The sequence below is a fragment of the Lutra lutra genome, chromosome 1, assembly GCF_902655055.1.
Source record: "Lutra lutra chromosome 1, mLutLut1.2, whole genome shotgun sequence".
Lineage (NCBI taxonomy): Eukaryota > Metazoa > Chordata > Mammalia > Carnivora > Mustelidae > Lutra > Lutra lutra.
The window spans coordinates 133,591,975-133,609,086 of record NC_062278.1 but is presented as its reverse complement, the minus strand read 5'-3'; the positions used below and the strand labels follow the sequence as shown (position 1 = coordinate 133,609,086).

Genomic DNA, 17,112 nt, shown 5'->3' with positions numbered 1-17,112 from the left:
CCACTACCCAGGTTTGTACCTAACCCAGCTATCCTCTTATAAATACTTTAGCTTGTCAAAGATTCTTTGACTCCATTTTAACATCTTACTAGTTTCTTCATTGATTAATGTATGGAACAAAATGTGTCCATTTTATATTTTCATGATATTCATAATTTTACCTTTTTGAAAGTTATACTTTAATGTTGGCCAGAATTTGGGCACAGCATATACCTAATCAGTTACCCCAAGGGAAAAAAGATTACCTCAATTTATTTCCCATAATATCCTTCACTCCCTTCCCTCCTCATTGCTCTTACCTACCAGGACTGAGGAGGGCCCAGCCTACCCAGGGCTCACGGGGTTCTGATATCAAGGGAGAAGAGCAGGAGAATGCTCTTTGTATAGGTCCTTAACAGTTCCTGCCATGCCAAGGGAACCCCAAGATTGGGCATAGAAGAGGCCAAATTTTATTTTAACCCTCTATTTGTTAAATATAATTGTTTTGCCTTTAATCTTCAAGTAGTCAACATCATACTTAACACAGAGCCCAGTTCTAGATGTTGTGGAACTGTAAGAAGGCAGGAGAGAATATTGGTTAAATGCAAAGTTTCTATCTTTTTAAATTAATGAATGAGCCCCACTAGATGGTATTCATCTTTGTGCTAAGGGTAGTGCTTCTAAGATCAACATACATTTATTGAGCATTTACCATGAGTAAGACAGAACTATGATACTTTGTGGAGACAAACAGACCTGTTCGTACTCATAGGCAGATTATTGGGCAAATCCATACCTGGGTAAACTAATTAGCCTCTGTAAGCCTTGATATTCTCATCTCCAGAGTAGGCATAAGGATAGCAGCATAGCATTTTATGTGATAGAATTGGGAGTTATTTGCCCTAAGAAGAAGTGACCCAGACCTGTGTTATCCACTTGTATTCTTCCCTTTCCCTTCCATTCTTGAAAGCTTTGCTTATTCCTCTGTAATTCTCTGAAGCCTTTAGGAGAATAAAGATTATTTGAATTACAGGGAACTCCTGCCATCATTCTCAATTCTTCACTTTATGTACAATTCTAATTGCATTCCTGTTTGAGTGTGTAGCTATTTGTCTCCATGAAGAAAGTAGATGGACTTTCTGGGTGGCTTTTCTTTGGCCCTCCTCTTCCGTCATGATTTCCAGCTTTGCTCTGGATGACTGAGGTCTGACCACTGTACCAAGGTAACATTGCTACACCTACATTGTCACTAATTGTAATCATAAAAAATCAATTATTTTTATAACTGATATTTCTAGTGTTAACTGATAACAGTACAATTTTGTGGGCATGTATATAAAAGCAATCATTTGTTGGGAGAGAAGTTTCCTTCTGAATGTGAATGTCTATCTTGGTAACTATTTATAATTAAAAATAATTTTTAATAAAGTGGTAAGAACTGGGTTCCCCCCTACCATCTTTTATAGTTATTTGTATACTTTTCCTTTATCTCTCCAACCTGATTTTTAGCATTATGGGATACTGGCCTTATCTTATGAATCTTTATATTTTTCACATTAGTATAGCACATAGCATGTAGGGGTTTTTTTTTTTTTTTTGGATTATAAATGAGTCCCAGAAGTTGGTACTCATTTTTGTTCCTAGGATAGTGTTTCCAAAATTAACTTACATTAACCGAGTCTCTACCCTGAATAAAGAACAGTGTGGAAGAGGAAAAGATGATACAGACCTGGCCTGAGTTTTTGCCAAGGCTTCTGGAGGCATTGGTGTATGGCCAGATCTTCTAGTCTCTTGCAGGCCACATACAGCATTTTATGTTCTATTCTGGAAGCAGTACAGACCTCTGGAGGGTTTTTAAGTTAGGGGTTCAAGAGCAGATTTTGATTTTGTAAAGCCACACACCTATTCTCAGCCTAATTCTCAGCAATACTGCTTGCAAATTGGGGTTTCCTGTATAGGCCTGAGGATTAGATACACCCTAGTATTTGGTGCGTCTTATAGTCATGAATTGTTAAAAAATATTCTTTGTGAAGTCGGGGAATTATATAGTTCATTTTGGAAAAATGTCAAACAAAAATAATTTGAAAATTTCAGGCTCCTGCTCCTGTAAACCCAAGGATTCAATCAGGTTTAACCTACCAGTTTAATTAAATGTTTATAGTGTTACAGGGGATCATATAGTCAGGTAGGATACAGACTTTGTAGAGCTTAGAATTTAGCAAGAGTAATTGGTCAATTGTATAATATAGTGTGAGAAGAAGAACAGAAGTGGGAGAGTATGTCTAACTTGCTGGTCGTAGTAAGAAAGGTGGTTAAGAAAGTGATTCAGGGGTATCCTTTTCTAAGCTTGGAAACAACCTGGGGCAAGGATTGAAATGGTGGTAACTGCCTTGGGTATTATAGACCCAGGATGGTGAGAGTGAGGACTATCCAAAATGAGGTTAGGATGTGAAGCAGAGAAGTGTATGTTATTGTACTGGCCATCAATTCACAAAGAGCTGGAAAAGGACGATGGCAGGTTGCCTGGCAGGGATATTTGTATACCTTATAAACACAGGGGTAGCATGCCTTAGGGAGAAAAAGAGAAAATGATTGCCTAGATTCTCTCTCCTCTTGTCGCCTGCTGGTTTACTCCAAAGTAGTGAACTCCCTTGCACCTTTAGGCTGTGTCATCTAGTTCCTTACACTGCCAATTGGAATACTTGATTCTGTGTCCTGCAGTGTGATGTTTCATCCTAGTCCAGATGTGGCAGGAGCCCGAGGGCCTGGCATCCAGGCAAGTGAGTAGTTGGCCTCCAATACCAGCACCTTTGGAAGGAATGCGGGTAGTCAGGGGACTCCAGGGAGGCATGTGAGGTTTGTTTCCAATACAATCCTAAAGGACAGACAGGATTCTGAGAGGCAGAGATGAAAGAGGAAGGCATTTTAATATGAGCAATGACATAAAGGAAGAAACATGTGTGCTGCATTTAAGATAAAGCAAGTGCCTCATTGGCTTCAACAGAGATGTGACCATTTCTTAGCCCATATTTTCTTGACTTGCAGTTATTGCGTTTTTTTCCCTTTTAAAATGTACTCCAAATATATAACTAAATGTTTATTCCTTCATTAGTTTTTTTTTTTTTTATGAATAAATACATACAGAGGAGGCTGGAAATGGAAGACTCCAAATGTGAAGCTGTCCTTGATTCAGCCAACAGTAGGGGTCACAGACGGTCTTGAGCAGGGAAATGGGGTATTGAAGAGTGAGGGGGAAGGGTAATGGGGTTTAAACCACTGCCTATAGTTCATCATTTATTTCTGCTTGATAGCCTCACACAGCCTCCCTTTTAATCTATTGGTGGTAATACATTGGAGCAGTAATAGTAACAACCACCACAACCAAGACTCAGCTTGTTTATCTCCCTACCCTGGTTAGTCTCTAGCTCCTTGCTCTGCTTTATTGTTTTAATAGCATTAAGTTAGCAGTCATCATATATATATATATATATTTTTTTTTTCATTTAGTTGTTTTCTGCCTGTTTGCCTTACCAGAAAACTTCACAAACTGGAGACTTTGTCTTGAGCAGTTACTGCCAGTTCCTGGCACTGTTCTAAGTGCCTGATGGGGTTCTAAAGTAACTCCATTGAACCATATGTGTGCTATGTGTGAACTATTTGGTGCTGATTCTTTGTAATCTGTTGATACTTGCTTTAGTGATTAGTTCATTGTCAGTTTTCAAAAATATTCCATGTGTACCTGTAAGAACATGCATTTTTAAGTTTTTTGATAAAATATTCAATTTATGTGTATTAGCTCAAGCAAATTATATTTTTCAAATCTATAATTATTTTACTAAAATCTATATCTTATTAATTTTTTGCCTACTGAATCTATTAATTACTGAGGGAAATATGTTGAACTTTCCACTATGATTGTGGATTTGTCAATTTCTTAAATTTTTATTAATATTAATTTTTCATAATATATCTAGGCTTATATCATAAGTTGCACATAAGTACAGAATTTAAAAATTTTCCCAATAGCGGCACCTGGGTGACTCGGTCGGTTAAGCATCCAACTCTTGATTTTGCTCAGGTCATGATCTCAGGGTCATGAGATTGAGCCCCATATCACATTCTGTGCTGGCTTGGAGTCTGCTTAAGATTCTTTCTCTCCCTCTCCGCCTTCCCCTTGCGGTCTCTTTAAAATAATAAATAAATACAAATTTTCTCAATCAATTATTGGATTTTTTTCAATATGTTGTGATACTCTTTTTGGTTTTTTGAGAGGGAGAAAGAAAGAGAGAGCACTCCTTGTGCACAGGGTGAGGGTGAGGTATATGCAGAGGGAGGGAGAGAGACAGACAGAGAGAGAGAGAAAGAATCTTAAGCAGGCTCCATGCCCAGTGTGAAGCCCCGGTTGGGCTTGATCTCAACAACCTTGAGATCATGACCTGAGCCGAAATCAAGAGTCTGTCACTTACCTACTGTGCCACCAGGTGCCTCTGTAGTGATACTCTTTATCCTTAATTTACCTAATACTGCTTTTTGCCAGCTTTCTTTTGCCTGGAGTATCTTTTCAATCCTCTTGCTTTCAACCTATGTCCTTACTTTTTTTTTTTTTTTAAGTGTGTTCTTTATAACAATTCTTTAAAAATAGCTTAGTCTTGTTTCTCTGTGTTTAAATTCATGATTTTAGTCTGTTGTGATTAACAATACATGGAATGTTTCTTCCATTGTATTTTGTGACACACCTTTTTCTCCTTTCCCTGCTTTCTTTTCTGGTTTTTGAATGAGTAGTGGACAATACATATGAAATAATGGAGAGGTGTTGGGTGATACTGTCTTCTGGAGAGGGTCTAACTTTTTTTGGGTAGTAGTTATAGTAAGGACAGATCACCTTGAACTAATGGGGGACTGAGTTGGTTTAAGGATGGTTTCAGATTTTGTGAAGGCTTTATATCTAAGATTTATATCTTTATATTTAAGAAGGAGGCCTTGAGGGTTTCCAAGACCCTTCTTCATCTTTGTGAATCTCCTGAAAACTCTGCTTAGTTTTTAAACCTCTTAGCAGCCCCCTTCTCCTTACTGTCTTCCCTTGAACAATGTAGGATTCAGTAAGTGCCTCAAGGGTAAAAGCCAGGCAGAATGTCAGACTTAACTTCTCATTTGTTCCCTTTCTTACTGGAAGAAATTCCCCTCAAGTCCTGGCTGCCTCTGTGGCCCTGAACTGTAATTTTTGTCTTGTGAGCCCAGGAAAAGTGCTGCAAGCTCTAGGCCAGGGCATTCTGCCTTTGTCAACTGCCCTGAGAGGCACACCCCATGCAGAATTTTGGCTTACCCAGAGCATTCCCTTCCTTTCCAGGTTCTGGCTCCTCAAGTGCTGACTGCCTTCGTTTGTCTTAGCTGATCTCTGATATCTTCAAAGACCTGCTGCATTTTTGTTTTTGTTTTTTTAATTTTACTCAGATTTTACATTGTTCAAATGTTTCAGTGTTCTCTGTACAGCTGTGGAAAGTGTGAAATAAGCTTACTCCATCGTAGTCAGAAGTTGAGGTTTCATTCTTGTGTTTTTAATTTCAATCACATTTTCCCCCTAGAAATTCTATTTGATTGGTTTTCAAATCAGCATCATCTTTTTTTTGGGTAGTACCCTTTTTCTATCTTATATTTCCTAATTCTTTCTTTGTAATTTTAATCTCTTAAAATATACTTATTTTATAGTTTGAATCCTTTTAGATTTTCTGAAACTCACAGGGGTATAATTTTACTCTATGTTATCTGCTGACTCTTGCTTTGCGTTTGCTTCTGCCAGATGCCCCAAGAGGTAGAAGCAGCTGAGAACCAATCTTTATGTTAATTTCTTGGCTTGGGATTTCTGAAGCTATTGCATATTTGAATCCCAAATGTGAGTGAGCAGAGAGATATGGTTATGGAATAAGAAGAGAGAGATTTTTTTTTCCACTCAGAAGTTCAGACCTGTACAGATCAACTTTCTTGTCATTTTGTTTACTTGTGAGTGGATGTTTCTTAGGTCATTCTTTCAGCGAAGATATGAACCACATATGGGATTCTGACATATTTGTGTCTATATATTCCAATTTTTCACATTACATGGGCTCAAGGTCTTGGCTTTTGTTTCTGTGAGGCCATGAAAGCCAGCCCATTGGCTACTGAGCTCAGCACAGTCCCCATAGGTTTTATACAAACCCTCAGGGATATGCTTCATTTTCTTGTAAGCTCAGCATATGTGAAGATATTTACAGACTTTATTCCACGTTTTTTGGTGTTTTTAGGTAAATGTTTTCAAGTTGTCTAGTGCTTCGTAATTCCAGAAACAAAAGTCTTAACTGACATAATTTATATTGCTGGCTTATACATGTTATCTATTATTAGGTATCATCAACAACATTATTATTTCTACAAATACATAAAACCTGAACATTTGGATTTAATGTATTTAATAATAGGTTATGTGTGTGTATAAATATATATAACATTTTATAGAACATATAGTTACATATATGTTCTATAAAAATATCTTACATAAATATATTTAACATATATATTTATATATGACATATAATATGTAAGAGTATGTATAATAGATTACAAAGTCTTATGATAACTGGACTATCAACTGAGTGTACGGTTAGTAGATACAGTACTACGTAGATCATGCTACAGAAACACAGTGAAATTGAGCCTATTGAAATAGTGTAAACCATATCACTCTTTTCCCAACTACATGTCCTGCTGATGTTGAAACTTTGTTTTTAGAACTCATATTTCCTCAGGGGAACTAGAAAATGCTGTGGATTTGTAGCTTTCAAACCCTGAAAGGTATATCTACGGGAGTGTGTATTTATCACTTCACATGCACCCATATATATTATTTATATTAGAAATAAATTTTTTTTATTTTGCATGAAATTTTATGTCCTTTTTTCCTTTGTGTAGGAGGATACTTCATCGAGACTTGAAATCAAAGAATATATTTCTGAAAAACAATCTTCTTAAAATTGGTAAGATTTTTAAAAATATGTATTCCAGAAACATGGGAGAATATATTCTAGATGTTATCAGTACATCACATTGAAATATATAGTGCCTAGAAGTGTTAGAATGATCACTGGTTTATTTTAACTTCTCAAACTTTTGTTTTTACTTGGTTGGGGCCAACAAAACCCCATTATTTTGTTTCTGAGTACCTGATATAAATTGAAGTGTAAGACATTTGCTATATACATTTTAGATTGAACTAATAATTTTTGAGTTTCTATTCCATGCCAAGCACTGTGCAAGTATTTAGGGTTGTTTTACTAACTTTGTTAATTAGTATAGGTTTTCCCCTTATTTTACCCCAAGCAATTAGCAGTTATCACTGGTAATGAAATTATTGGTATCATGGATTTGTTAATTTTTAGTTCTTCTTCAGAACTGTACCTCCACTCATAACAGTTACTGGATTGTTCATTCTTCCTGTAAGATATTCTTAAAGAGAGAAAGCCTAAAAGCATACAACTAGTTATATGTGTAAAGAGAACTTAATGGATTCAAATTTTTATAGGCATGTTCTTGAAAGGCCTCAGGTCTTTTATTTGAAATATTTCCTTTATTGTAATCGAAGAATGAACTCTTCTTGCTTTGAGGAAATTGCAAATCATTATATTCTTAGATTCAGCCCCCCAAAATCATTTTGTTTGTTGTTAGGCAGAACTGAAATAGGTTTTCTTTCAAGTTGCTGGTTCTCCATAATTCCAGAAATAAAAAGCTTTCACTTATATAATTCACCTTCCTGGCTCAGTCTTCCTTCTCCTATAAGCCTATGTTTTTAAAGCTATGCACCAGCATTGTGTAATTTTAAAGATACCATTTTTTTTTTCTTTCCCTTTAAATGATATGAGTCATTGCATATTAAAATTGTCAAATTAGACAATTGTTACTTTCCAGGCTGCTTTTCATTGTTTTAAAGTATTCATAAAATTTATTATTATTTCAAGGGGATTTTGGAGTTTCTCGACTCCTAATGGGATCCTGTGATCTAGCCACCACTTTAGCTGGAACTCCCCATTACATGAGTCCAGAGGCTTTGAAACACCAAGGCTACAACACAAAGTCGGACATCTGGTGAGTGGGCAATGGGCTGGTCCAGGTGATGTATATATCTGCTGCACTGAGAGGACAATGTGTTTCGTTTTGGGGCTCATTTACTTGCTACATCCACTCACTTTATCCTTTTGAAGTATGCGTCATTCTTTGACCAGAGTAAAGGAGGGTTTTTTGGATTTGGAACTTGATGATTTCCATTATGCCAATTTCAAAAATTCTCTTTATTTATAGATTACTCTTTTTATTTTTATTTTTTCCTTCTTTAACCACAAGGAAAAGTTCTTAATGTATCACAAACATTAAATGTTGATAGGTTTCTGCTGGCCTGTTAAAGAAAGTATTTGTAATCCTAAACACTGTGCTTTACTTTATTTAAGATCAACTTCCATATCTGTGGGGGAATTTATGGCTTTATTTTTTTTTCTTCTTGATGCTTATAAGAATCTTTACTGCAGATACTAGCTTTTAAGAATAAACTTTAAAAAATTTCTGGGTTTTCAATGATAGATGCATCTGAGATTTCTCCATTTATCTGAGCTCTTGTACCAAAGGAATTTCTCATTCCTTGTTATGGAACCAGTTTAAATCTCAGTGCAGAAGCCATGTGGAAAATTGTATTCTTTTGTTAGCAGTAGATCCTATTTAGGGAAAATCTCTTTTCCTTTGAAGAGGAGTCATATAATTTTTGGCTTGTTAAGGTTTGAAAGGACAATCTAGCTGAGAGCCTGTTAATTAAGTAAATAATTATTGTATGCAAATCAACCTAAGTAGTTCTGAGCTTTCAGAGATGAGCAATGTGAAAGATTATGTCAACTTCATTCTTCTAAAGAGGATAAGGGAAAAGTAAGCAGAACAGGGGATAGGCCTTTGGATTTTCATAAGGGTCATTACTCATGTTCTTGTTCTGATGCCTTCCAAGTGGGAGAGAACACTTTCAACACTGTCAACATTAGATCTGGCTATGGCAGATAACCATCCATTCTGTCCCTTCAGTTCACTCTTGTGATTATTCATCTCTAGGTTCTTCAGTGTTTTTTTCTTTCTTTCATTGTTAGCCTGTTTCTACCCTGATGGTGTTTAACAATTTGCCTATCATATTTTCTCTAATCATAACCTTCCCCTAACACCTTCCCCAAAAACCAAAACTAAAACTAAAATAAATACACAAGACCACAAAAAGTATGTTCAGGGGAATGAGTTTCTATAAATTTTGCTTTATTAAGCATCTACTATTTGCCAATGACTAAGTAATAGCCCTTAGGATATAAAATAAAATTAAAAAAAAAATAGGATTCCTGTCCCTGAGGAGGAGTCGTCTTGCTCTTTTTAGAGTGTTCTTCAGTTTGAGATCAGTCTTGGGCTTTGGATTGGATTTGAGTTCCATATTTACATCTCTTTTTATACTTAATTTTTTTTTTTAATATTATGGCATTTAAAAAAGATTCAGGAGCACCTGTAGCTCAGTTGGTTAAGCATCTGCCTTCAGCTCAGGTCATGATCCTGAGGTCCTGGAATCTAGCCCTGAGTGGGGCTCCCTGCTCTGTGAGGAGTCTGCTCTCCCTCTCCCTCTGCCCCTCCCCCTATGCTCTCTGTCTCTCAGATAAATAAATAAGATCTTCAAAAAAAAAAAAAAATAGATTCAAATATGTAATTTCTTCATGATTAAAATTACATGATATGCCAGAAAGTTGTTTATATCATGTCATTTGGATTACGACTAAATTAATTTATGAAGCCCATCGTTAAGCCTTTTGTATCACATGTAGGAAGAAAGCTGGCTCTTTGGGGCAGGTATCTACATCTGCTTGCCAAATCAGATGTGTCTCCCCAGAAACTCCCCAGGTACTCCCCAACAGTACCCACAGACAGAGGAGTAAAGCGTATAGTCTTTTTGTCTCAGTTGTGTTTATCGTAGTCCTTTTTAAAAAAAAAAAAAAAGAAAAAAGGACTTTTTTTTAAAAAATACTTTTTAAAAAAACTACTCCCTAGTATTGCATAAAGAATTATAGGAATATTCCCATTATGGGAATTGTAGGACTATCCTAAAGAATATAGGAATTATCAGAAATATCAGAATTATAGGGATATAGAGTAATAGAAATAGTATTGCTATGATGTTTTAGGTTTATAAAAATAATATCTGATTCAGGCAAAACCTAAAAAAATCCAAAACCTCCCAGATATAAAAATACAGGAGAATTTTAATATATTTTGTTTGAGCATTCAGTCAGCTCTCCTTGCAGAGATTATTAACTATTCAGCAAGTACAAGCCAAGGATTTATCATCATCCTGACCCCAAATAACCACCTTATTATGAATTTAGTAATTACCTTTGTTGTATCTGAATCAAAATGGGCTTATCTGGTAATGAAATTTCTATTGCTGAACCTAAAGTGGAAAGAATAACAGAGAACTATTAATTATAGTGGCAGATACATAAGTGTGATGAGTAATCTTTGGGAGACACTCTTAGAAAAATTAGATTGAATGAGGTTGAGAATTTTTTGTTTTTGAATCTCAGCCTGTAGCATCTGTTTACTGTGGAATATTTTCTTACAATTAGAAACACTTGTGAATAATTGCAGGTGTTTTGTTTTAGCACTAATAGCTGTACATATTATATTTATAATGCTTAATGAAGAATTGGTATAATATTAATTATATTTCATCTGTTAGTGTTTGCCCATTGCAACTGTATCCTCTTTCTGCTATCTGTTAAACCTTTTGGGATTCATTTATTTATAGCAATCAAGTACAGATAAGTCTCTCTTAAAAGTGTTTTAGGTTCCAAAAGTTTATAAACACTTATTCAGCAAGTTAGAATAATTAAGTGCATTGAGGACAATACTTTGAATACTGCCAATTTATATAAGCAATTGCTGAACAGTTTTTCCCCCCACAGAAAAAATATATGAATTGTGTTCCTAGGCCACCTCTTTAAATTGATTGAAATTATGAATGGTTAGAATTTATTATTTTGGTAGGAGAAACAAATAAAGGATAATACTATTGGAATAATGGTGCTATAATTAAACAGAAAAGAAACAGAATATTTCATTGTTGGTCTTATCTGTCTTGTTGTGACAGGTCAACCAGATGGTTCTCTGATCTTGTGGCCCTATATTCTTCAGGTGATTTAAGTGGAGAGAATGGTGTTGGGAGTAATAGAGGTGTTAGAGTATACTCTGAAGGTCTCAGGATTTTGTAAAAACCTGAGATCTGGTCTGGGGGTTGGCTACATAAGGGATACTGTAGGAGTCTGTTCACACTCAGCACTGGAGTCAGACTTTAGTGATGTTGGGCAGAAATGTCAGACTAGGTTTAGCTATAAGTAGAAAAAAATAGAGAGGAACCAGCACCTGCCTGACCTACCATAACTAAGGAAGTATTCACACAGGAGAGCATTCCCAAATTGGACAGGGAAAGGAAGCAGGGTAGAGAACAAGCCTATTTTCCAGTGAAGAATTTAAGAAAGGGAGAAATACAGGCCAACTTGGTAATAGTTTTTATAGCTAATGTGGAGCCTGCAAGTAGCTGGGAGTCAATAGCCCCATCTTGGTGAAGGAAGCTGTGGAGCAAGAGAGCCCATTTCTCTCACCTTCCCATGGTCTGAGAAACTCTTGTGTGGATTTAGAACTAAGGTGTCGGTCAGGGTATCTAGGTAGTGAGAACTGCTGTCATTGTCATTATTTTCACTCAACAGAAGCTGAAGTAGGAAAACACTTCAGTCAGGTGCAGGAGATCTGGGTATTAATATCTTTTCTCAATGACTAGCATGAAATAACTGACACAAAATCTGAAAATAATATCTAGCCTGGTGAGTTTTACAAGGTCACAATACCACTGCATCCACAGAACCAAAATTGCTACTGTCTATGGAGCGCTTACTCTGTGATTGAGAGTTAATGCACTAACTGCTTCTATACCTATATAAATGTATTTGTTATTACAAAAAAATCATACTATATATATTTTACAACCTGCTTTTTTTAATTGCAAAAGAAAATATTACACTGCCTTAATAAAATATATCTACCTATCATTTAAATGTTTGCATTTATTCTCTTTGCAAGTATTCTATACTTGGACACAGTAATTTTTCAACCAGTAATGTTTATTAGACATTGTTTAATGTTTTCTTTGAAGATTTTCTCTTTGTTTTTGTCTCTAAGCATTTTTAGAGCTCAGTGTATCTGGGAGTGGATTTGCATTTATCCTACTTGGAGTTAGTTGAGCTTCTTGGGCATGTAGATTGATATAGTTCATCAAACTTGAAAAGTTTTCAACCATTATTTCTTTGAGTATTTTTATCTCTTTTCTTTCTCTCCTTGCCTTCTGGTACTCCCATTATGTGCATGTTGTTGTGCTTTGTGGTCTCCCACATTTCTCTAAGACATTGTTCATTATTCTTCATTTTTCTCTCTGTTTCTTTAGGTTGCACAATATCTGTCAAGGTATCTTCAAATTCATTGATTCTTCTGCTAGTTAAAGTCTACTGTTAAGCCCCTTTGGTGGATTTCTTATTTCAGTTATTATACTTTTCAACTCCAGAATTTCCATTTGGTGCTTTTTTATAATTTCTGTCTCTTTATTGATATTTTCCATTTGGTGTGACATTTATATCATATTTTATTTATTTAAACATGGTTTCCTTTAGTTCTTTGAATGTATTTATAATGCTACTTGGAAGTCTTCATCTGTTAAATCTGACATCTGAGACCTCTCAGGTAGTTTCTGTTTTCTGCTTTTCCCCCCATGTATACATTTTTCCTGTCTCTTTGCATATCTCATAACTGGTAAAAACTGGACATTTTAGATAATATATTATACCCAACTCCAAACATTTATTTTCCTCACTCCCTCCACCTCTCTGAGACTGGGTATCTTTTGCTTTTTTACTCATTTAGTGGCATTCCTGGCTATTTTAGTGAAACCTATTTCCCTTTCAGTGTGAAACCTCTAGTGTTGATCCTCAGGTGCGTGCACAGTTAGCCTTGGGATGACAGTAGTTTTAGCAAGGCTCCCTGTCCCTTTCCCTGTTCTGTTTAGCTGTTTCTGTTGGTATTACACTCAGTTGTTAGCCTCCACTAATTGCCAGCTCATTGCTTTTATTTTCGATAATGCCCCGAGGCATGAATTGCTCTCCAGTCTCTTCCAATTAAATCTGAGTCTGTTTGCAGATGTAGTTTTTGACGTCAGTCTTTGAGGTTTGAAATTTGCCTATTCTTAGCTATCTCTTTCCCTGATTTTCTCTGATAAGCTAACTAGCCTATGGTTTAGCTTATTGTCCTCACGGAGCTACCAATCTCCTTTCAATTGCTTGCCACCAAATTCTTCTGTTTCTGAGAGCTGGAGTTTAGGCTTGAATTTCCTACACTCTGTTCCAAATAAAGTTAGTCTCTTTGGAGAGAGCTTCTGGACCCTCTCTTTTTGTAATCTACCTTTGCCCTGGGCAAAATCTCTGAGCACTGCTCAGGAGCTGGAGGTAGGGACATGGCCCATTTTTCTTAGAGTGACAGTCCTGCTCCTGAGCAGAGTACCAGCCAGGGATAGTAGCCTCTCTCTTTGGCGTGCCTCTCCTGGCATAGAACATCCACCCTGTGAAAAAGCTGGGACAAAGGTGATCAGTGATCAGGACCCCAGTATTCTCTGCCCACTGTTCCTGGGGTAGAGCTTCCATTCTACCAGTAGGGACTAGGTAGAGAAAAGGAGCTCTTAATATCTTGGTTACAATCACCTGAAATTTAATCTCTGTAACACATACCTGGGGAGATGAGAAATGCTGGAAGCCTGCCCCTCCTGGAGAGATAACCAAGTCCAGAACAGGTTTCTGGAAGAAGGGAGATCCCCATCTTATTGGCCACACCAGCTCAGAATGAAATTTTTGTCACACAGAGCTGGGGGAGTGCCTCAGTGCCACAAACTCTTGTTTTTACTGAAATTTAGTAGATTTTCTTGAATAAATATTTCTTCACTTACTTTATACCCTTAAGATGATTTTTAGTGACTTAAGTTGTTGGGGGTCTTTGGTAATTTTCACCAGTCATAGTTGTTTTACTAGGAAGCAGGTCTGCTGAGCTCCTCATGATGCCATTTTGGAACTGTTCTCTCCAAGGCCTTACTGCTGGAATTAGAGATTTTTATTTATTTTTTTCCTCTGTTAAACAGTGGGAACACAACAGCCTGGAACATGGAGAGTTTGGAGGAGACTAAAGAAGGGAGATAGTCAGGCCTTCTATTAATTTCCTGCATTCCACTATTTCTGATGCTCTGCCCATCTTAAAAGAATGTATGGAAACTATCAGAGATGATTAAAGCAGTTGGAGCACAACCATTCAACCACACTGTGATCTCCCTGTTCTCCTCTCTCCCATTGGTGTTGCTCCCATCTTCAGTTCTCCATTGGCCAAATTCTTATAGTGTAGGGGGCATGGGACCACCATAGCAGAGGGAGAGCCGATGATCTTCTTTCAAAGTTTGTGCTCAATAGTGGAAGAAAGTAATTAGACTGGTGTAAACAGTACAAAATTCACCCAAATGTTGTTTCTAAAATTTTGGGGTCTTTCCCCAGATATGATAGTATATTGGCATGATATGGTGGAAAGAATGCATTCACCTTTGCTTTCAAATATTCTTTTGAAAATTCAGTTCCCCAGACACGTTAGCCACATTTCAAGGCTCAGTAGCCTCATGTGACTATTGGTCATTGTATACAGAAATATAGAATATTTCTGACATTGCAGAAAATTCTGTTGGATGGTCCTGAGGTATTCTGCTGCAGACCCTTTAGGCATTATCCTGTGATTTTTCTTGAATTCTAGCAGCTTTTGGATTGAGCAGATCCTCTAACCATTTCCGCTGCTGTTCTTTATACCCACCGTGTTTTCAGTAAGTATTTTTTGACTATTTTGAAGTTACTCTGTTTTGTGATCCTTCAGTCACTCCATTGATTCCCTCTGCTGCTTCTCAGTATCCCTGCTGATACTGTGCAGGCCGTACGGCAACTGTGGCTTGTCTTCACTTCCTTGTACTGTGAGGTGTGCAGGGACACCTCACTACCTAACTTTGTTGAAAACGTTGCCCATGGTTTTTGGTTTTGGTTTCGAGCTGCTCTGTTTTACATGGGAATTTAAGGAAGATCCAGAAACTGTGCTTCTGATGTAGCTACCCCTTTTCCCCAAATATTCAGAATAAAAATTTTAACAAAATTTCTGCATGATTTATATGCATATTAAAGCTCAGTGAGAACCGATAGAGGTTCTGGGACATGATAGGCCCTTATAAAATGGTTGCCATATAATATTGCTTCTGAAGTATAAGTTCAAGCCATCTAGTGTCTTTCATTCTATTTAGATAAAGTTTATATTGATATTCAACTCCACCTCAGTACAGACTTATATTTAGGTTACCATACACTGAAGCAAAACCCACTATTCTTTTTCTACATTTCTGTTACTATTTATTCAATTGCTTAAGTTATGTGTACTCTTTTCTAGATGGATATCAGGATGATCCTCAATTATGTAAAATAAAAATATTATCTAGAAGATCAGTAAAGCTGCCCCAACCCACTGGAGTCATGCATTGCTGTGGGTTAGGCTTCTCTTGGGCAGAGTTTGGGCAGATTACAAAGGGTAAATTTAGCTACCTTGAGACAAGACAAAGTTTGAGTTACATCTTCAGTTCCTTATTGACCTGTGCTTCAGAAATCCTTTGGGTAGTTCCGGTCAGCTTGGACAGATGGCAAGTTTATGGAGTTCAGGTGTAATTTGCTTCACACGCACCTGATCCCAGCCTTCCCTTTCACTACTGAATTCCCTCCCTTAGGGATTTATTTGGTTACTTCTTCACAGTTGGCTGTATTCTGGGAAAATGAAAGGAATGCAAATCATAGACTTCTAAGCAAAATGTACCTCTCCCTTTTTTTTTTTTTTTCAACTTATCCCCCTTAAATTCCCCCCAACCACCTCTCCACTTTCACATCATCAGGTTTAAGATCTGGGAGTCAAGTAAGAGAAAAATACTCAAAAAAGAATGGAATTGATGAGTTCAAGGTTATGTAATTATTCCCATATAGAAATGTTTGGTTGGAAATTGGAAAAAAATTAAAACCATGGGTACACAGATGTGTAGTTACTAGAATAAAATTATATATAATAGATAGATTTTAACTTGTAATAGGATAATAAAAAATATTTTACCTGAAGTGCCAGGTGGTATCTCTAATCAGATTATACCCATTCCAGATGGGTGCACAAGGATAAGAACTGGTCCCTTTCTATAAATCACTGGCTGATAAATGAAGCCTTTTCCATGTGCTCAAGTGCAAGTAAATCTTACTAGATTAAAATGAGACAGGTAAATGGAAAGCAGTATGCCTTCAGTGAAGCCAAGAGGATTTCCAAAAAAGAGAATAGTCTTATATCAAAAGTGATTACTGAGTTAGCCCCTGCATCTAATTGTTCTATACTCCTTTAGCCAGATAACTTCACATCTTTTTATAACTTTAATACATCCATCACATGTGGCTTTGGTGGGGTTATGTCTCCATAAAAGCAGGATTTGACTTTGTGATCAACTCTTTGTACTTAATAGACCACTAACCCCCTTTCTATGCCAAGCAACAGAAAAAAATGGCCAAACTTGCCAACCTTCCTTTTGCCACAGAGGTTCTCATTGTTTTTATGCTCTATATTTGCCATGGTCTGATGTCCTGCATGGCTTGTCTTAGGCCCCAGGGATCCTTGGAGGTGGCTTATGGTTCTGGGTAGGACCCAAAGTAAGCTTGGAAAGTCAGCCCCTGCCTGAAGGTCTTCTATCAGGGTTAGACATTTCCAATTCAAGAGTCCTTAATCAGAAGTGCTCTGATTGATTCAGCACTGAGAGGCAGGATGGCATGCAGTTTAAGTCTCTAGAACCAGACAACCTGTGTTGCAATCCCTGCTCCCCCAACTACTCAATATGGAATCTTAACAATTGACCTAATCTTAATGGTTTCCTCATCTGAAGAATGGTCTGCTTCATTAAGATTGTTATGA

The 17,112-nt window shown here is 36.8% G+C and overlaps 1 protein-coding gene across 9 annotated transcripts in view; it reads left to right on the top strand.

Annotated features, from left to right (window-relative positions):
* The window catches only part of NEK11 (NIMA related kinase 11), a 239,248-nt gene that overhangs the window by 69,765 nt on the left and 152,371 nt on the right, over window positions 1-17,112 (top strand). For all 9 annotated transcript variants that reach the window (XM_047737089.1, XM_047737079.1, XM_047737082.1 and 6 more), the window contains 2 exons: window positions 6,922-6,986; window positions 7,965-8,091. In XM_047737089.1, the coding sequence (XP_047593045.1) occupies window positions 6,922-6,986; window positions 7,965-8,091 (192 nt within the window). The remainder of the gene's footprint in view (window positions 1-6,921; window positions 6,987-7,964; window positions 8,092-17,112) is intronic.